This window comes from Punctularia strigosozonata, assembly GCF_000264995.1.
Source record: "Punctularia strigosozonata HHB-11173 SS5 unplaced genomic scaffold PUNSTscaffold_10, whole genome shotgun sequence".
Classification (NCBI taxonomy): Eukaryota; Fungi; Basidiomycota; class Agaricomycetes; order Corticiales; family Punctulariaceae; genus Punctularia; species Punctularia strigosozonata.
In genome coordinates, this window is record NW_006767442.1 from 1,564,552 (window position 1) to 1,584,419 (window position 19,868).

Sequence of the window (19,868 nt, forward strand, 5' to 3'; positions counted from 1 at the left end):
CTCGGACATCAAGCAAAACGCGATCCCGGCTCGATCACTGCAGTATCGGACACCGGCGGCCAGCATCACCACCCCGACGACGTTCTGCGCCCTTCTGTGACTATTCGACGGCTTACGAGGCGTGCGCGCATTGGCGCGTCCTCAGGACCGGCATCCGCCAAACGATCGGAGGACGAGGATTGGACGGGAGCGGAAGGACTGGAGGGTATAAGAGGCCCAAAGTACGTAGTCTCGAAAGGAAGGGAATTACTGTAACATTCGATATCGTCCGATCTTAGCCAGTAGTCTCGACGCATACCCACCCCGCTCGCAACTCAGTAGCTCTCTCGAAGCGATCCCGAACCCGCCTTGTCGTTCCTATATCACGTCCATACTACATCCTTTTACCTACCGCCTCGGCAGCCTCTGATCTTGCCTCGGCCCTCGCATCTATCTTGCATTTGATAGGCCTAGCCCTACCTTCGCACTACAGTATGGCTCTCACCCCCTCCACGAATGCAATTCGCTGCTTCTCTATAATACCCCATCTATATGAGCGAACAAAATCATACGCCTTGTAAGCTTCTCTCTGAGTCCCACCACTGGCTGCACCGATCCTTTGCACGCGGTCGGCACTGTCTCGTGGTTTGTATGCTGTTTGATGGTCAGGTCCCGCCACGCCACCACCAACTCCGAGGCTCATAGCTATAGGTTGTCGCATCAACGAATTCGTCGCCTCTTCCTCGATGACGACCCTGTGCGAATGGAAGTCTTTCGTCCTCCTCCTAGCATTGTCTTGTCATATAGGCTGCATACGTGCCGTGATACCGAGACCGCGTACGCGTTTTGACGCGACTTGTGATAAAATAGCAGCAGCAATAGGCCCGAAGTCTGCCGTGTATCATGCAGGTTAGCGGCAGACTCTTGCATCACGCACATACGCTCTCTGATTCTCAACAGGTTCGCAGAACTATAGCGACGATATATCGCATTGGAGCTTGAAAAGCATCGAGCAAGCGGCTTGCTCCGTGGAGCCGGGTACAGCAGAGGACGTCGGTACTATTGTACGAGACGTTTTCGAACGCGACTTGACGCGAGCTCATATTTCACTTCAGCTGAAGATTGTCGGCACCCAACGAACTCCCTTTGCCGTACGCTAGTACCACGAAGCTAAGCCCTCTCGAGTTTTTAATGAATCCCATGCGTTAGGTCAAAAGCGGGGGCCACAGCGTAAACCCTGGATTTTCGTCCACTCTTGGCGTACAAATATCCTTGGCCAGGTTCCACCACGTCGTATACAATCCCGATAGTCAAACCGCTCAGATCGGTCCTGGTCAAATCTGGGACGACGTGTATGCGGCACTTGCTCCATTCAATGTCACTGTCGTAGGAGGCCGAACTCCTGGGGTTGGTGTAGGAGGGCTATTGTTGGGCGGAGGTAGGATTCACCGTCATATCTGTGGCGAAGATCTGGTGATGACCCTAGCTCCAGGGTATTCTTGGAAAACGAATCAGCATGGCTTATCCGTCGACAACATATTGTCCATGACGGTCGTGCTACCCACTGGTGAGATTGTCAATGCGACGGCTCGCGAACATCCGGATCTTTTCTTCGCATTGAAGGTACGCTCGCCCCATCAGAGTGTCGTCTCATATTTGACTCTGGTTCAGGGCGGAGGGAACAACTTCGTATGCATACATCTTCACCTCCTTTCTCTAGCTAATGGACGGATATGCCAGGGAGTCATCGTCAACTACGTGCTGAAGACTTATCCTCAAGATGATGTATGGGTAAGCAAGGTTGTTCATCTTCAGATTACGCTATATTCATATATCATCCAGGGAGGTTTCTTCACATTTGGGATGGACGAGATAGAGAACGTCATTGCCGCGTCGTCGAAGTATCAGATTGAGGTTGACGATCCAAAAGCTCAACTGTTGATCATTTTCGGTACCAGCAGTGGCGTAGTGAGTAACATCACGATTTTTCGCGCTCTTGCTGAACCGAGACATCATTTACATAGTCGGGTTTGTTTGCACAAGTGCAAATCTTCTATGACGCGCCTTCACCTCCAGCCAGCATCTTCGAAGATTTCCTCCAGCTACCGGCTTTGACGGGAGCTGCTACCACTCAGTCATTTTTGGAATTCTTCGCAGCAGGTCCTCAGCCTGCGCTGCCGCGGTGGGTGCCGTCTCGTGCTTGTACTGTTTTTACACTCACTGACGGCTTGCAGTGTCATACTCGAGTCGACGCCTATCGGCAACTACTCAGACGCTATGCTGCACGTTATGAAAAACGAGACGCTTGTATGTGTTGGCCCCGCGAACGTGGGCAGTTGTGCTGACCAAGCTGTAGACGACGTCCGCTCTGTTGACGGACGCCGCCAACGCCACCTTCATCGGCTACACCGCGGAATTCTTCCTTCCATCTATTTACTCCCATGCAATCACGGTCTATGGGTACCCGCCATCGGCATATCCTGCGACGCGCGACGTCGTTCTCATGCCAGGGGCGACCACGGTGGTCTGGAACAATCCGTCCGCCGATGACCTCGTGCACAGCACGGTCGTAGCGTCTGGTATCCGCCTGAGGGAGCAGGCGGTTGCCCAAGGTCAGGCGCAAGCGAATCCCAACGATCCCAACTCTTCGAAGTACCCAAATTATGCGACATACGGAACGCCGGTGGGAGATCTGTATGGACAACACCTGCCTTTACTGCAAAGGACCAAGCGTAGGTACGACCCCGCGAATGTTATGGGGCTTGCAGGTGGTTTCAAGGTATGATATTGTGACATTACCCAATGACTGCATCTCCTCGCGAATATATCAGACAGGCTCCCAGCCAGAGCTGTGTGACGGAGAGACCGAGCAGCGTTGTGACATGAGAGTTGAGTACACCAGATGCTCGCGGGGGCTCGCAATCCGTCGCAATTACCCGTAGATCCAGCGACTCCGCTTCGACTGCCATCTTTCATATTAATGGCCGGGTTTCAGCATCGTTCCGTGCCATAGGGCCTCTATCAAGATGCTGCGTCAGGGCTATGTCAGTCTGCATTGCCCTGAGGATATCGATAGACCTTTGCCGCTTCATCGGTGCCACAGGCCCCAATCAAGGAATTAATTTAAGGCCGGTATCTATCCGCATCACCATGAGGATAACAATAGACCTCTGGCCATCTGCACTCAGGGTCGCTGCCCCGAAAGCGTAATGCTAGGACTTCGATCAGCGCTTTGGAAAGCAGCATATTTAGCATCACAAGTCGAGGGTGGAATCCCCGACTCAACGCTCCTGAGCTCGCACACCGCCGCGACGACGCAGTCAAGTCTATATACGACCATACAAATACGTTGGAGAGTGCTCTAACACGATCTCTCATGGCAAACTTTGACATTGGGGCCACCTATGGTGTCATGCTTATCGCCGCTATCGCAGCCGCCGCGTACGCATATTGGTTCCAATTCGCATGTCATGGCATCCAATATCTTTGTTGACTCCTATGATGATCAGGTTCTGGGGAGTGTCCACTGCTCAGATGTACTTCTACTTCATCACGTTCGGCGATCCAGCAGCCGTAAAAGCATATGTAATGTATAATGTTCGAAGTCCTATACTATATACTAAATTTCTGCAGGTCACCACGCTCTGGTACCCGCCACAATGCAGTAAAATGCTACATGGATTGACAGTCAATGATCTAGGATATGTGATACAGTTAGCATCGTCTCGATTGGCTATGCTCTATACTACTATCTGGTCGCGAACTACGCAAATCCTGCCGTTCTCGAAAATCTTGTATGGAGTCTCTCTGTGAGTTGAATCATTGCACGTTCTGCCCACCGTGGCTTACACCCTGGTAGCTTGAGAGCTTGTTCACGGTGAGATTCTATCTTAAAGCTCGATGATCGATACTTATATATATTCATGTAGTTCACGACTATCGTTGTTTCTCACTGGTAATTATCAAGATGTGGAAAGCCCGTGCAATGTTTACGGATTTTTGATAGCTTCTTTATTCACCGGATATGGATTTGTATGCTTACTTTGGATTTTCTGCATGAGCTCGTTTATACTGATCATCAACCTGGATCAGTGTCGCGCTCTAGGATAACATGCATCCTCATAGTGCGTGATGTCACCTCAGGTCATGTGTTGTTACAGCTTTGACACCCTACATCAAGACTCTCTGTGCTCTTGCCGGATATGGTGAGTCGTTACGATGAACATCACAAGAAAGCATCATGAACCAGTCTCAGCGTTGGGAGTCTGTGAGTACAACCATGCGCATTGAAAAGCGGCCACCTGACCTGATCGGGTTGATCTACTTCAGCTATTACAGCATACACGTGCGTTTACCATTGACCCCCTTGTATTCAGTGCCATTAACCATCAAATTATGGTGCCGTGTATCTCAGATTTATTGTGGGAGAATGGACAGAGACAGATCTACCTGTCATGCTGGTACTTCACTGTACTTTCGTGGCAATGAAGAACATACTGAAAAGATGCAGCATTTGGTGATCTCTAATAAATCCATAGAGACTGCCACGGATATCATGATTACATTGATCCTTTCCTTCATTTTGCATCACAAGAAGACATTGTGGACTAAGTGAGTAATGCTCCTCACCCGATACGGTGTCTAACAAACTGACCTATTGTCGAACAGGACACATTACCGGGTGCGATGGATCGTATTTTTCTTGGCTAACCGTGGCACCTTTGCAGCGTGAGTTAATATAACTGTCTGCACTCCATCAGCTCACGATCTCGCATTCAGCATGCTGCAGACATGCTACTTAGTATCAGTATGTGTTGAGCCTGATGGCATACACCCTACTTAGACAGGATGCTTCCAGTTCCTGATTTGGCGAGATTTGCTGATATGGACTGCCTTTCATGCAGTACTTGGAAAAGGTGCGATGAACTTGCTTTGTATGTTTGCGAGATTAGGCTCAAGAACAGGTCTTGAGCTAGTTTATACTAACTCTGTCATGGCCGTGTAAGTACCACACCTACCAATGATGACCAATGCATTGATAAAATGTGTAGGTTGAATAGTCGTGCCACCTCCCAGGTCACAGAGGAACCATGTACTGTACCCTCGGGAATGACGGCCGACAGTGCCACGAGTTCGAACCTCCGATTCCGAAACAATACCACTATGGCAATCACCAATTTAGTATGTCTCGACATACATATATCCTCCGCAGATTGCTGACGGACAGAACAGTCGTCATCACCTGAAGTTCAGGATTACGAGCTTCACAAAGTGGTGGCAATTGGAGGCAGAGAGTCTCCAATTTGAATCGTCGTGGTTCAACACATTTCCACCGAGATCCAAAGCGTGTGCCGTGGAGGAATAATTTAACAATCCATAGCGTGTGGTGGACAAGGTTACCCGCACGTAATGTAGACGGCCGGTAGCTTTTCCTCACCATTTGGGAGGTTTTTGACGCACCCGAGCCCATGTACCTTTCGGGGCATTGCCCCTTTCTTTGTAATGTACTAAGCAACGCAGAGCCGCACGTTCGCTCTTGGTCTCGACAACGCCAGTCTACGGCCAACGCTCATTGTATTCCCGCCGCTATACACTCGTTACTGCTACTCTACACTCCCGTCTCGTCCGTTCCACGTGATGACTAGAATGCTAACAAGTGAACAGGTAACCACTGCGCAACTGGGCGACGCCGCAAATGCTTCGTTTATAGGCTATCTCGCAGAAATCTTCTTACCGACCATCTACTCGCACGCAGAGACCATCCCCGGGTATCCCCCGTCCGCGTATCCCGCCACGCGCGACGTGGTCCTCATGCCCGGGAACATCAACGCCATCTGGAGCAACCCATCCGCCGACAAACTCGTCCACGATTCGATGGTATCTTCCGGCATCCGTCTGAGAGAAAAGGCCGTCGCTCTAGGACAGACGCAGGCCGACCCGACCGACCCAAACGCATCGAAGTATCCGAATTACGCGGCATACGGAACGCCAGTGGAGCACCTCTACGGGCAGCATCTACCCTTTTTGCGGCAGATCAAGCGCAAGTATGACCCTGCGGATGTGATGTGCCTGGCGGGCGGCTTCAAGATCTGATGCTGGATATGAATTTTGGCTTGTCAGTTGTGATTTGGTATAAGAACTCACACTGCGACCGAATCCCAACCTCCAGCTGACCAGTCTTTGATGATTTCACGCACTCTGGCCTCCACCCAGCTGTCGTTGCCCCAGAAACCCCATCCTGCCATGAAGCGGTACCAGTCGACCAAGGACAGTTCCCAGTCTTTGATGAATCGTTCCCGCTCGTAGATCGCCGACCGATCACCTGAGGGACCGGAGGCGAGCCGTTGGCTAAGGATGCCGTAGTAATAGTCGAGAAGGGCCTGCTCGTGCTCTCTACTCTTCAAGAGCGATGAAGAGACGGTCGTGCCAATGAAGTAAACGAGGTCATGCGTAGGAAGACCGACGCCTACGTATTGGAGGTCGTATAACGCGCATCGCAGGTCGGATAGCTCCTCAGGGCGTGACCATGGCGAGTGCGTGAAGAGAATATTGGCGCCCTTGACGTCTCCATGCAGTAAAGTTCCGTGCGATCGAGCCCGCGATTTCACTGCGTTGTTGACCTGCGTAAAATACCCGTTAGTTCTCGGGATTGCTGCACATGTGATCGTTGGCTAGTGGCCGTAACCCACCTTGTCGACCCACGGAAGTAGCCAATCGTGTTCTTCTTCATCGATCTGCTCAACCTCTTCTTTGCGAGTGTCTAGGTACCAGTAGGTACCCTGAGCCCAAACTCCGGACCTATGAACAGTCTCATCGGCTTGAAGGGGAGGCGGAATGAGGGGTAGCGAAGGCTCGCGTCGTAGATGGGCGTTCCAGAAGCAGCTATGGAAGTTCGCAAGCCATCGCAAGACGCATCTTGTAGGCTCGAGGCCGAGACCGCCTCTCGCTGGATACGGAAACTCAAGAGAGAGATCTTCCAGGAGAAGGCTGCCGTCGTCGTCCGCGTTGATCGGAAACGTTCGCGCGAGACGCGCTTCAGGAGAGCGTTCTTGCAGAGAAGATGAATTATTGCGATAGAACCAGCGTTCTACTCGATACGACAAGAGTTTCCGAAGGTGCGATTCGGATGGATGAGGCTCCGAAGGGGGATGGATCGACTTGAGGATAACGGAGGATGACGCGTTGGTCGATGCTGAACGAACTCGGAGCCGGTAGATGTATCCATAGGATGACCACAGCGTCGCAATCCGTTCAGGGTTATCAATCAAGAGCAGATCTTCTGGGAGAAGAGCTTGGATGGAATTCTTCGTCGGGGCCATCGCGAGATTTGGAAAACAAGGCCAGCGGTTCCGACGCGATCTATTCGTGGCCTCGGACAGGATCCATCCATGTACATCATGACAACTTACGATAGATCATGTACTGTACCGTGCAGAACGCTACTCCTTCTGGATACAACGTGGACAGTTCAGGACAGCGCGCACACGTATCGTAATAGATGGTGGCGCGTACCATTCGATGGGACCGCTCACAGGGCAAAATGAACATGAACAGCGCTGACACTGCCAGATTAAGCAGGTAAACGTGGTCCCTTCACGACCAGTGCGCGCTCTTGCTCCGTTATCAAGGCAACCCGGCGCAAGTTGGCTCCCAAGCTTGTCCTTTCCGAGCCGGAGATGTAGCAGCAGAATGAAGCGGCCGGCGATGCATTCAGTTCTACAAACCGGTCACATGACCGGTGCTAATTGTAGACGCGTTATATAGAGCCGCGTTCTCCGTCCCTTGTTCCAGCTTGTTCCTCCATTCCCTGCTCTCTCCCACCCAACAACACCGACTGTGTCGGCCCCGTCTTTCTTTTTCTGTGCTTAGCTCACGAATCGGCTCGACGCTTTACTTTACTTTGTGCTATCGGATCTACTCCAGATAACAACCACTCTCGTTACAAGCTTTAACTGAAGAAACAATGAAGTCCTTCGCCATCGCGATTACTTTCTTAGCCGCTTCAGTCTCCATTTCTGCGTTCCCGCTGCAGAAGCTCCGCAGAGCGGACGTCGACGCTGCGACGATCGCGGCGCTTGCGCCTCCTCTCGGCTTTACTGCAGGCTTAAACCCCGACGGTACCGGGTCCTGCGATGGAGCAGTGGTATGTGCCATTTCGAGCTGATCCGGACTCCGCAACTGACCTTGATACGCGCAGAACGGAGCAGACGGGAAGCCTATCAAGATCCCATGCGACTGCCCTCCGGACAACGCGACATATATCGCGGTCGGTTCTTTTTGCATCGCGTTGGACTTTTCCGCGTAAACTCAACCCTATAACCACAGGCGCTCACTACCAACGTCCAAGCCGGTCATCAGGTCAACAACACCGGTGTGCTGGTGAACTTCCCGACCGACAACTCCATCTCGTCGGAGCAGGCGCGCATCACGACCGCCCTCGAGACCCTGCAGAACCTCGTCGGGTTCGTTTCATCCTTTGTTTATCGCACACACCTTTGTTCACCCACCCTGTCTTCCTGTCATAGGCCTGGCAAGGGTTGCCCTGCTGTATCCACCACCCTTCAAGCGCTCTCCAAGAGCCTGGACGCGCAGGCCTCAGCCGGCGCCTCCACCGTGGCCGCAGTGACCGCTGCCCCCGCCACGAGCGCCGCTGCTGCGCCTGCCACTTCGGCGGCCACTGTAACCTCCGCTGCCGACGACGCGACCGCCACATCCTCGAGCGGGCTTACGCTCGAGCAGGTCGACCAACTCGCCCCCGACCTCGGCTTTTCCTCCGGTGTGAACCCTACCGGTGAGTTGCCTCGACGTCCTGCCTGAGCAAATGCATGTGCTCATGCGCGGAAAACGCAAGGTACTGGTGACTGCGACGGCGCCGTCAACGGTGCGGACGGCAAGCCCATCAAGATCCCATGCAGCTGCCCTCCTCCGCGCAGCCTGTTCATCGCTGTAAGTACTTCACACCGACGCCGTGTCCAGAAACATAGTTATTGATCGATCTCCGGTTCAGGACCTCTTCGCCAACATCCAAGCCGGGCACCAGGTCAACAACACCGGCGTCGCTGTCAACTTCCCCACGGACGACAGCGTCGCGTCGCAGCAGGCTCGCATTACCGCCTCGCTCGAGACGCTCCAGAACCTTGAAGGCCCCGGCAAGGGCTGCCCTGCCGTCTCCACCACCCTGCAGGCGCAATCCAAGGCCCTCGGACGTAAGTAGACGTTCACGGTGGTCAGCAATTCGTCAAGATTGTTTTCTTCAGTTTTTACTGTGTGGTTATAAAGGCGCTATGTAGTGCACATTCGCCTTCTGCATCCGATGTAGCATACGTTTGTCGGCGCTTTGGTCGCTGATTGTTTTCCTGCTTTTCTGCAATATCACTCCTTCACTTCGCACAATGCATCGTCTAGATTCGGGATCGTGCATGACGTGCTCGTAAGCATTCGCGCAGCGTGTCGAGGGTCAAGCCAAAAGTGATCGTGCTTGCTCGAAATGCCGATGTGCCATATGAACTGTGCACGGTAATGATCCAAGGGTAACACTGTGTGTTACTGTACATATCCTATCCACTGATGAACCTTTATATATATATATATACGGAAGAAAAGCCAACGAATGCAAGTATTGCCGAAGCGGCAAATGCAAGGCACGGACTCGCTGAACCACAACAACACCGGCTAAGCCAAGATGGTGTTTTGTAGCGCCGAGATTGAAGGGGAGAAGAAGTACTCGCCGCCGTTGGAAACGACGGTCGGGGTCTGGACGATGACCTTGTTGAAGTTGGTCGGGTCCAAGCCGGTGTTGTTGCGCGTGAGGCCGGGGCCGGCCTGGCCGATGACGAGATCGAGACCCACGGAAGTGATGTTCTTGCCGAAAATGAAGTTGGCGTTGCTGGACCACTTCGTCTGCTGGAAGCGGAAACCGTTCTCAATGTTCGATTGGTACATGACTGTGGGGAAAGGCGCCGGTGAGCATCGCGGAAAACCTGCGCTTGCGGGAGAAATTGTGAGTGCTCACCGAAGGCGAGGCCGCGGTCGATCGACGACGTATTCGAAGCGGCCTCCTCGGCCGTCACTTCGGGGCCATAAGGCAGGCCGGCGCGGATCGCCTGGTTGATGACGTTCGTGTCATTCAGGTCGGCGCGCGGGCGCACCTTGCGGAGGTGCGCGGTGAACGGGCAGTGCGACTGGTCGCTCGTGATGTTCGAGTCGGGGTGGGTGTAGTCGAAGTTGTTGTTGCGGGTGGCGTCCGCGCCGAGCTCGGGGTCGTCGGCCATCGGGGTAAGGTCGACGGGGGCGCCGCTGGGCCAGCGTCCGATCAGGCGGGCACCGAGGAGATCGGCGCCCTGCTGCTGGGTGAGATTGCCGGCGGGGCTCTGAACGGCGTTGTCGAGGAGGAACTTGTTGTACTCGGGCACGAACTGTCTGAGCTTGCGGAAGGCGAGGAAGGAGCCGTCGACGGCCCATGCCGGGCGCGTGATCGTGTCGCCGTCCTCTCCGAGGAGAAGGATGCCGTTTTGAACGACGGATTGGCCCGGGAAGGGATTCGTGGTGAAGTCTGTGATACCCGGGTTGGAGATGCCGTCCAAGTACCCGAAGTCTGGATCGCGGACGTCAGCTGGGCATTCCATGGTCCGAGCAGCAAAATACTCACGCTCGTGGCCAGCCTGATCACCGGGGCGAGCAGCGCCATCGAGTTGGAACACGATGGAGGTGGAATTCATCAAGACCTGAATCGAGCTGTTGAATACGCTCTCGATGTTCGTACCGACGTCGCTGCAGACGAGGAAGACGCCGTGAATGTTGGTACCCTTAAACTCGGACTGCCATTGCGTGATGTCGTCATTCAAGTTCTCAGCGTCCGCGAATTGACCGGTGGTGAAGGCGGCGTCACCGAGGTCATCTGTGATCCCGAGCGTGGTCAGGCCGCTCTGAGAAAACGCAACATTGACATATGCGGCAGGCTGCTGAGCGGGGGGAGAGATCAAGGTGGCCACCGAGGCAATGACCGAAAGCTGGTTCTTCATATCGGTCTTGAACTGAGCAGGATCGTTGATGTGGAAGAAGAAAAAACTTTCAACGGGCTTCTTCATGCCGACCCTGGAAGAAGTACGGTCAGTGTACTGGTGTTGTATGCTGTGGAAGCACGTACAGGATATCGCCCTGGATATTTGTGAGATCCAAGGTTCCGTTTGCAGCCTCAACCGACGCAAGAGTCGGCAACGGAGGCTGTCCCTTAAAATCTGAATGCGAGAGATTGGTCAGTGGAGCATGGTGACATGGTCGAATGCCTACCCTTGAGCAGGGGTGTCGTCCTCCCGCTGGCAGCGCGAGCATGGACAGCTCGCTCAGCGACGGCGGCGCTGAGTACGCCGCCAACATTGTTGACGGCGAGTATAGCGAAAGCGAGCAAGCGCGGATACTGCATGACCGGCCGATATGTGGAAAGGGTTATTTAGCGAAGAGACGAGTTCGCTGCAGTACTGGCTCTTGTCTGGCCGTTTTTATAGGCGTTTGCATTATTCACCCCTGAATATTGCGCCACTGTGACAAGGTTGATCATCGCGCCGAGCCGGACGATGCGACGTGCTTTGCGACCACGGTATGCCGAAGATGTGAGAGAGGATCCCATGGCGTAGCACGCGTTAGGTGGTGGATGGAGGGTCGGCCGCCCATGAATGTAGTTTCGTGAACGTCCCGTACGCCAGGCGCGGGTAAAAACTCCCGACGTGCTGGGCCGGGCAGGATGATCCAGTGACAACACTTGATTGGCCAGGAGGGGAGGCAGGTGGCGATGAGCGGCGGGCTCGCACGCTTCTTGCGCCGCTGCACAGCGTTCAGCCAACCTTATATTTCATCCCGAGAAGCTCGGGAAGGGCGTGAGATCCGGATAGCTGGCCGAGGAAGCGGCGTTCTTGGTATTGCCCAAGGCCTACTGGGCACATTGCATGAGCTGGCGCAGTGTAGAAGACGCCATGAGTCGCGCGGCAACACGACTACCATGGTCGGATAGCGTTCGCGATATTCTTGTATGGCCGATGAGCATTCCAAAGCCTGCACACCAAGGCCGGCGGGACGGGGAAGCGTGTGGGCCATCGTCACTTGGATGACGGCAACATCTTGGACCTTCTTGCGGCTTCCCAGGAGTAACCACTAAATACCTAAGGTCCAGGCACCGACTCAGGACCAATTTGTTATAGTTTTGGAATTTCCGAGGGAACATGGCATCTCCCAGTTGAATCTCGACGATCGGTCGCGGGCGCCGAAGGAAGCACCAGACCACTGCTCCTTGTGCACCCTTGGTTGGAGATGTACGCGAGGCTGTGAGAGCGAGCACGGATGTGTAAGTTATTGACCAGTGTACTCCCAAACAAGGGGTGATGCCACGTCTGTCCGAAACAGGCTCGCCAGAACGGTTCGGATCAGTCACAGTCGCTGCAGCACCCAGGCTTTCATCCTAGGTTGCAATTTTGCACCACGACTTTCCAGAATAAGATCGACAGAGCACCATCGGTATGGTCCATTGCGCGAGCAGCCATTCGCCGGTGTGAGACTGGGTGGATTGACGATTCTCATGGATGCAGGCCCGAGACCGAGTAGGCTTTCGTCCTAGGTTGAAATTTTGCACCACGACTTTCTAGAATAAGATCGACAGAGCACCATCGGTATGGTCCATTGCGCGAGCAGCCATTCGCCGGTGTGAGACTGGGTGGATTGACGATTCTCATGGATGCGGGCCCGAGACCGAGTAGGCTTTCATCCTAGGTTGAAATTTTGCACCACGACTTTCTAGAATAAGATCGACAGAGCACCATCGGTATGGTCCATTGCGCGAGCAGCCATTCGCCGGTGTGAGACTGGGTGGATTGACGATTCTCATGGATGCGGGCCCGAGACCGAGTAGAGCGCGTTGCAGCGCGTACGCGGCGCGTGGTCTGAGCATGCCGTGCGGCAGGCCCGCCTTTGAGAATGATCGCCGCCGCGAACGGTGCCGTCCAGGGAACCGTCATCCACAGCGACGGCGCGCTTTGAGGCAGCTCTCAGGCAAAGAAGGGCAGAGAGTCAGTCGCCACCCACATGAAGCGCATCTGTGCCTTGAACCGCACAATATATTTCGGCAAAAATCAGCCTTGAACCGGAAATGTAGACATTTCCTCGCACACGACGGTCGGACACACCTCATGAGCCGGTTTCGGAGAGCAGGGGATGCCGATGATAGGATCGGGTTGAGCAGATGCCGGGGGCAAAGAGCGACCATACAAACGGCCATCTCAACGAGCTGGTATATCCATGGCAGTAGGCCGTCATTCGGAGGAATGAATGGGATCAAGCAAATGGGCGCCGCCGCGTGTGCTCCTTAACAGAGGGGGGAGCTTCGCGGCGTTCCAAGGAGCAGTACGATTCGCAAAGTTTGCGACTCCCGTCGGCTTGCTGGCCGACGCGGGATATCCTGAGGTCATACGAGGATGTGATGGTGGAAGGAAAGTGCACGCTCACAAATGTTGGAGGTAAGCTATTTGAGTTAGACGCCGCACAACCCTTGGCGCTTAACTACTTTAGCCACCGTCGCTTCTGTGTGCAACCTCAGCCGTGTACCCAACCCTACAGAACAGCCAAACCGCCCGGGGTTATATAAATGGCTCGCAGCTTACGCCAACGAACACTTTCACCTTCACCGTCACTCGGGTCGCTCTCTAATCACTCCGTGTCCTCCTCGTCCGATGACAACTTCGACCATGCTTCTGTCACCGAGTCGATATCACGACCAGGCTCTCCGTCTGCCTCTACGCATAATGCAGGGCCAAGTGTCGCAGGATCGGCGGCGCAGGCCGGAGAAGGAGGTGGTACGGTACTAGGACAGGACGTGATGGAGCTTGACACTGTCACCTGCCTTTGGGAGAACTGCGGGAGCGTTTTCAGCCATCTTCCGACGCTCATTGAGCATATTCATAACGGTATTCTAACCTGACTTGTACTTGCAGGCTGCGTCACAGAACTCACGTTCGTTCGTATCTCAGAACACATTGGGGTGCACAAGAGCAACTACACGTGCGAGTGGGCAACATGTAATAGAAGGGGCATGGCGCAGACGTCGCGATTCGCCTTGATATCGCATATACGATCCCATACAGGAGAGAAGCCATTTACCTGTCCGCGACCAGGTACGTGTCCCTCTCACCCAACGACTACCCTTGAACCAGTTTAATTCAATATCGATTCATCAGAATGTGACAAATCGTTCACGCGTTCGGATGCTCTTGCAAAGCACATGCGACTACAACACAATATCTCGCCTCCCCTACCCGGCCGCGGTGGGAACCGTAAACGGAAACGAAACGACGACGCAGAGCATCCGCCAGCGTCCACCTCGAACGCGGACGCGAGCTCGGGCTACAACACGTTCAAGGTCGATCAGTCGAATTCAGGATCCGGCACCGTCGGGGGAAGTGGTGCAGGTGCGGCGGAGGTGCCGAGCATATACGACGAAGACGTCAGCCCGCTCGACGGCCTGCTGCTCGCGAACGGGCAGCTCGCCGGTGTGGATTACTTCAACTACCCCGATGCGCGGTCCCCATCTCCTTCGTCGGAAGAGGAATCCGTCAACGGGAACGGAGACGCGGCGACGAACGGAGATGGGGAGTTCGAGATCGAGGGCATCCCGCGACACTTGATGGCCGCTTACGATTCGCAGACCGGACTCATACACGGGCGGAGCGTGCAGATGGTGCGGTACCTGCTTATGAAGGCGAAGTACAGGTACGCGCTGGAGGTGCACGGGGAGGCGGTAGAGGAGCTGCGCGTGGTGAGGAAGGAGGAGCAGGCTGCGCGGTTAGAGAAGGAGGCCGTGCTGAACGAGACGTTGAGGGCGACGTTTGGGTGGGTGTCCCTGAACAAGGAGGCCTCTGGATTTGGGCGTCTCGCTGACCACCGTCTATGTTTTCTTGGTTAGACCACAAGCCGATCCGTTATTGGTGCCGATCGAGGTTCTTGGTCCACCCCCTCCTCGGACCAGACCGAAGGATGGTCACGACATGGAATAATGACACGCTATCGTTCTTGTATAACGAGACCTCTCCTAGTAGGGCTCGCTCATTGCTTGGAGTCGAGAATCCCCGAAGACATGACGGAATGGACGCAATGTTGTAATTGATAACGCTGATCTCATGGTATTATGTATACATCGGAAACGCTTCAGCATACTAAACCTTTCCATTCATCGATTTGCGTGAGGGAAGTATACCTCAGGCCCGTTTAATGCATGTACAGGCCACGTGGCTTCCGAGAGCCGTTGTACTTGGTTCGCTCTCTACCAGCTGCAAGTATGAGGAAACATCGCCTGAATCTTTGTCTCTTGTTCTGGTTCTCGGTACCTTGAAAATCCCTTATACGTCCAGCATGTCGCTGTGATCTGCTGCAGACCCAGGAGTTGTCTCACCCCCGAACGGCCCACCAAGCGTCTCACAAGTCTCCGCAAGACCTCCCGAAAGATATTTTCTCCAACACCGTAGTCAAGCATCGATAAGTGAGCCAGACTGTAAGGAACTTACAGGCTTGATCTAATCTGCACGCCGTAAGTCTTGAATTGATGGCTCAAACGGTCGACGCTCGTGGCTCACATTAACAGTCTGTTGATCACAGGCGACATGACGCATACATACAACCTCCGCGCTCGGCGATCGCCTTCTCACTTACCTCCTCCTCCGCCAACTACAGAGACTGCGAGGACTCGCAGATCGAAAGCCACCCAAAAGGAGCTCGCACCTTCGAATCATCAGAAGAAGGTCGCTACGCAAATCAACCCCCGTCAGCCTACGCGACAAAGCAAACGAAGTCGCCCCGCCGAACCCAGTGAAGAACGCGCTCGGAAACGGCATCGAGCGACTGAAGGGCCCGCGTCTTCGAATACCCAGAAGAAGGCCGTTGCTCGAACAGATCTCCCTCCCCCTACACGACAGACCAAACGAAGTCGACCTATCGAACCCGTCGAAGAGCGCTCTCGCAAACGACATCGTGCTGATGTTGATCCAATATTCTTGGATGTTGGTTCGCAGACGAGTTTACCAGAAGACAGGAACAACTTCAAGCGTCCCGCGGTGAAGCTGAACCGTCTACGAAGAAACACGTCATCTGTTTGGAGGATAGTGGCTCAGACGGAGGAGGTTATAGCGCGCGCCAGTGCCAGCGCCAGGTGTTTGCTGAAGGATGTTATGCATCTGGACGCTCAGCGCGGAGAGCCTTCAGTGGAACGCGATGAACACGAAGGAAGACCCGGTCAACGCGAGCCGTATGTCACGTTATCGTTATCCCATTGCATCTTCTTTGCTCACATCGCTCGAACACAGTCCGGTGGAGAACGACGATATCGTGCCCTCGAAGGACGAACGGCGAAAGGCTGACGCGCGCAAGGTCGCCGAGGAAGATTTCGAAACTTTCCTTGAAATGTTCCAAACCTTCCGCTCTGAGATCAGCGGCGACCCCGAGATGGCCTTCTCGAGTAAGAACATGCGCACTCTATCTACGTTCTGCGAAGATTGGGGCAAGGAGAATTCCGCTTGGCACGACTGCCGACGCACCAAGAGCCAGCAGGGCTTCGTTGACGCGGAAACATCTTCGCAGCCTAGACCTCGCGTAGGCGTGGACGAGCAGGGCCATCCCTTCCACGACTGGAGCGCTTGTCAACGGCAGTCGTGGCCGCCGCGGAGGCTGGGGAAGGAACGCATCATCATGAGCTTGGTCGGCATCACGTTCAATCAAGCTGCAGAGACGGACGAGCTTGTTCTCCCGGCTCCGCTCCGTCCCCGGCGACCCCGAGTGTTTGCCGACCAGTATCGACTCCAGTTCCACGATATACCGAAGCCTATATATCGTCTGATGGAACGCTGGCACCGCATCTACGGGCGATGCGCGGAATGTGTCCTTCGGGCGATCAAAACATTTCCGACCTGGATGCTGGAGGTGAACGACAAAGATCAATTCGTGGACGGCAATCCTGTCTTCGTCAATCTCTTGGACGACGAGCTGGCGGAGTGGGACGAGACGGGAAGACGATGGCGCCTTCTCGTGCTAGATCATTATCGCTGGATCCCAGTCCAGGAGTTAGAAGAGAGGTTAAGCGATAGCAATGCGGATCCCGCAATTGTCAACGGAACGATCAATACCGAGGTTCCGTACGATCACTGGTATTGGACTTGAATGGTTCATATTCTCATTCGCATACATAATCGATGGCATCCCCGCGTTGTGATTTTCTCTGCGTGCTTGACTAGTCCCCGGTCAAATTATGGGTTAAGGAGGGTGATGGTCTACCGTGACGTCACTCTCATAACTCACGTACTTATGAGGCACGCTGTCACACCTCACTATTGGCTTTGCACAATGCAATTGCTCTCGCGCTCGTCGTGCTCCGCTCGCCATCGCAACGCGCCGTAATATCGTTAGACTCGGGCGTACCTATGAATTGCTAGATTCCAGTCTACTGCAAAGAAGCCGATTGAGCAACTCCAGTCGCCAGACCTGCCTTGCATCGGTGGCATATGCAGGTCCGTTGAGGAACCATCGAGTAGCAAGCGCTGGGTCAACGACGAACTCTCACTGTGTGGAACATGCTGCGCACACCCCCGAATGCAGCATTCGTGGCCTCCACCCGTCTCACCTTGCGATCGGATCTGGGTGGCCGGAACCGTCGCTAATCCTGCTAGAGCCACACCCTGCGGGCCATTTGCGTTGCGTTTCCCTATAAATCATGGCCGTTCTCGGTACTCCGCCTAGCCTCTCGATTCTTTCAACCACACACCGTTCTCGGGTATGGCGCAACCGGCAAGACCGCCATCCCAGGGGTTGACAAACCCCGCAGTATTCGCGAAGCGGGCATCCCTCAAATACGAGCTGCGACGGACATCGACCGCCTGGGGTTTTTTCCAGTCTGCTAAGGCGGTAATTCCGCATCTAATCTTCAAGGCTCCATCGGGATCGGATGCACCACCCGAAACCAACGCCGAGAGCTCCAGCGCCGTGCAGGAGTGGCGTATCTGGCGTGATGGATCCGGGTGCCTATTCGCCAGTACACCGAAAATGAGTGAGTGGCGTCGCGTTCCTCTCTCGGAAAACAGCCGCTCATGTCCGTCGCGCATAGCGGATACGTCATCCAGGGCGCTGGCGATGATTGTCAAAGGCCGATCTGAAGGAGGGGAAAGAGAGGTGGTCGGCATCTTACGAATGGGCGGGGCTACATCTCTGACTGTGAGCGTGACTCTCTATGCGTCCCGATATTCTACTGATACACGTACAGATCAATGACGAATACGTGGTACCCGGGAAATTATACACGTTATCGCCGGACGATATCGTATGCATCGATAACAATGGTGCGTATTTACGCCATGCTTTTAGGATCACGCTCTCAACCGATTACCCAGAGTACATATATCGCTACATTATGGACCTCGGTGAAGCTCCCACACACTGTAGCCGCTACAGTGTCGATGCACTGCTCGGGGAAGGGGCAGAAGGAGGTTAGTCGCGGACTATTTGCGATTGAACGTTCCGTCCTGCGTGCTGAATCAGCTCCCCGTTCTTAGCCGTCGAACTTGCTACCTGCAACGCAACGCAACGCGCAGTTGCTATCAAAACCGTAAAACTGGACTTCCGAACCTTCAGGAAAGTGGCCGACGAAATACGCCAATGGGAAAGATTTACCCATCCAAATGTCGCTTCGTTGATCGACTGGTGCACAGACCCAGAAAGGCCCACGGTGTTGTGTAAGTACGCGTTCATAAAGGACATTGTGCACGCTGCTGATTCATGTTTTTGCTCTCTAAAATAGTTATGGTTCTTCATCTGGCACCCCATCAATCTCTGCTCCATTACATCGCACGCAACGGAAAGCTACGTGAGTCTAATCCTCGAGGTCCGTTTACCGAGTTCATGGCTTATTGTGCGGACGTCAGCCGAGCAACTTGCCAAGCCCGTCATAGCCCAAGTTATCAACGGTCTCATGGTTAGCTCCAAAAGGTTCACTTTGTAGTCTCTCTTCTAACCTCTCGTCGATAGTACATGCATGAGGAGGGGTTTCTTCACCGTGACATCAAACCCGAGGTTCGTATCTTTGGGAGTTCCTCTTTGAACCGTCCTTGGATTAATCGAAGTGTCTCCAGAACATCCTCGTCTTCCACAAGGACAAATCAGGTGTCCTCACCGTCAAAATTGGAGACTTCGGGACGTGTATCCCGAAAAACGAGGATCCTAACGCGGTAGTGGTCAGTGGGTCCAATCTGATCGGATTTTCGCCGGAATTGATTTCGAATTTAGGACCGTGCGGGAACCGCCACTTGGGCTGCACCCGAAGTAGCGATCAAGCGGAACACCGAGATTAGCGATGTCTTCTGTGTTGGCGGGGTGATGTACTTCATGTGGGTCGTATTCTATGGCTTCAGAGGGCTTTCGGTTTATGCGTTTGTCAGACTGTTCAAGAAACGACCGTTTCTCCTCAAAGAAGGAGAGAAGGATATGGCAGCACTGATCACGACAAGGCGATCGCAACTTGTGGAAATTAGCGAGGCCGCTCCGAACGCAGGTCATGAAGACAGCACCGAGGAGCAAGTTGGCGACAAGCGCCGTGATGATAACAATAAGGACAAAGGGACCGCGAACAATGCAGGCAAGAAGGATCGGAAGAAGCCCAAGCTCAGCGACGACGGTGAGCCTACCTCGTGTCTTGTATATATACCCGTGGCTAAAGTCGCATCAACCTGATAGCTCGAGACTTGCTTCGCGGACTATTGAATGAAAATCCTTCTGAACGCTGGGGTTTGCGGAAGGCTCTGAACTCTCCGTGGCTGCAAGGATGTACAACGCCGAAGGGCCGCGTTCCGCCTCTCACCCCTCGCGATCCTCTG

General features: G+C 54.1%; 6 protein-coding genes across 6 annotated transcripts; 3 read left to right on the plus strand and 3 right to left on the minus strand.

Annotated features, from left to right (window-relative positions):
• Window positions 1-630: 630 nt before the first annotated feature.
• On the plus strand, window positions 631-6,072 carry PUNSTDRAFT_115341 (FAD-binding domain-containing protein; the record flags this gene model as incomplete). The annotated part of the gene is made up of 9 exons (XM_007386325.1): window positions 631-643; window positions 940-1,043; window positions 1,095-1,130; window positions 1,189-1,417; window positions 1,472-1,602; window positions 1,720-1,770; window positions 1,822-1,947; window positions 2,004-2,139; window positions 5,690-6,072. The coding sequence occupies 9 exons, from the start codon at window positions 631-633 to the stop codon at window positions 6,070-6,072; spliced, it is 1,209 nt and encodes a 402-aa protein (XP_007386387.1).
• Window positions 6,073-6,119: 47 nt separating this feature from the next.
• Window positions 6,120-7,298, minus strand: PUNSTDRAFT_136725 (uncharacterized protein; the record flags this gene model as incomplete). Its single annotated transcript, XM_007386326.1, has 2 exons — window positions 6,120-6,599; window positions 6,669-7,298. The coding sequence occupies 2 exons, from the start codon at window positions 7,296-7,298 to the stop codon at window positions 6,120-6,122; spliced, it is 1,110 nt and encodes a 369-aa protein (XP_007386388.1).
• A 644-nt stretch (window positions 7,299-7,942) lies between these two features.
• On the plus strand, window positions 7,943-9,193 carry PUNSTDRAFT_72754 (uncharacterized protein; the record flags this gene model as incomplete). Its single annotated transcript, XM_007386327.1, has 6 exons — window positions 7,943-8,119; window positions 8,177-8,245; window positions 8,305-8,441; window positions 8,505-8,770; window positions 8,831-8,925; window positions 8,987-9,193. The coding sequence occupies 6 exons, from the start codon at window positions 7,943-7,945 to the stop codon at window positions 9,191-9,193; spliced, it is 951 nt and encodes a 316-aa protein (XP_007386389.1).
• A 458-nt stretch (window positions 9,194-9,651) lies between these two features.
• DyP5 (peroxidase TAP) lies at window positions 9,652-11,401 on the minus strand (the record flags this gene model as incomplete). The annotated part of the gene is made up of 5 exons (XM_007386328.1): window positions 9,652-9,923; window positions 9,992-10,573; window positions 10,628-11,073; window positions 11,126-11,216; window positions 11,269-11,401. 5 exons carry the CDS (start codon window positions 11,399-11,401, stop codon window positions 9,652-9,654), a joined length of 1,524 nt encoding a protein of 507 aa, XP_007386390.1.
• Window positions 11,402-13,662: 2,261 nt separating this feature from the next.
• Window positions 13,663-15,145, plus strand: PUNSTDRAFT_121921 (uncharacterized protein). The gene is made up of 4 exons (XM_007386329.1): window positions 13,663-13,928; window positions 13,992-14,135; window positions 14,199-14,850; window positions 14,924-15,145. The coding sequence occupies exons 1-4, from the start codon at window positions 13,841-13,843 to the stop codon at window positions 15,012-15,014; spliced, it is 975 nt and encodes a 324-aa protein (XP_007386391.1). The 5' UTR covers window positions 13,663-13,840; the 3' UTR covers window positions 15,015-15,145.
• A 2,573-nt stretch (window positions 15,146-17,718) lies between these two features.
• On the minus strand, window positions 17,719-18,408 carry PUNSTDRAFT_54247 (uncharacterized protein). The gene is made up of 4 exons (XM_007386330.1): window positions 18,390-18,408; window positions 18,263-18,338; window positions 18,107-18,213; window positions 17,719-18,049 (listed from the first exon to the last, which is right to left on the minus strand). The coding sequence occupies exons 2-4, from the start codon at window positions 18,325-18,327 to the stop codon at window positions 17,739-17,741; spliced, it is 483 nt and encodes a 160-aa protein (XP_007386392.1). The 5' UTR covers window positions 18,328-18,338; window positions 18,390-18,408; the 3' UTR covers window positions 17,719-17,738.
• Window positions 18,409-19,868: the final 1,460 nt, after the last annotated feature.

What these genes read in the sequence shown, in the direction of transcription:
- PUNSTDRAFT_121921 (XM_007386329.1), top strand. Translation starts at nt 13,841, where the DNA reads ATGGAGCTTGACACTGTCACCTGCCTTTGGGAGAACTGCGGGAGCGTT. An exon ending in ATTTACCTGTCCGCGACCAG is followed by an intron (nt 14,136 to 14,198) that starts GTACGTGTCCCT and finishes TCGATTCATCAG; the next exon opens with AATGTGACAAATCGTTCACG. An exon ending in ACGTTGAGGGCGACGTTTGG is followed by an intron (nt 14,851 to 14,923) that starts GTGGGTGTCCCT and finishes TTTCTTGGTTAG; the next exon opens with ACCACAAGCCGATCCGTTAT.
- PUNSTDRAFT_54247 (XM_007386330.1), bottom strand. Translation starts at nt 18,327, where the DNA reads ATGCATACGATATCGTCCGGCGATAACGTGTATAATTTCCCGGGTACC. An exon ending in ACCACGTATTCGTCATTGAT is followed by an intron (nt 18,214 to 18,262) that starts CTGTACGTGTAT and finishes AGTCACGCTCAC; the next exon opens with AGTCAGAGATGTAGCCCCGC. An exon ending in CGCCCTGGATGACGTATCCG is followed by an intron (nt 18,050 to 18,106) that starts CTATGCGCGACG and finishes GACGCCACTCAC; the next exon opens with TCATTTTCGGTGTACTGGCG.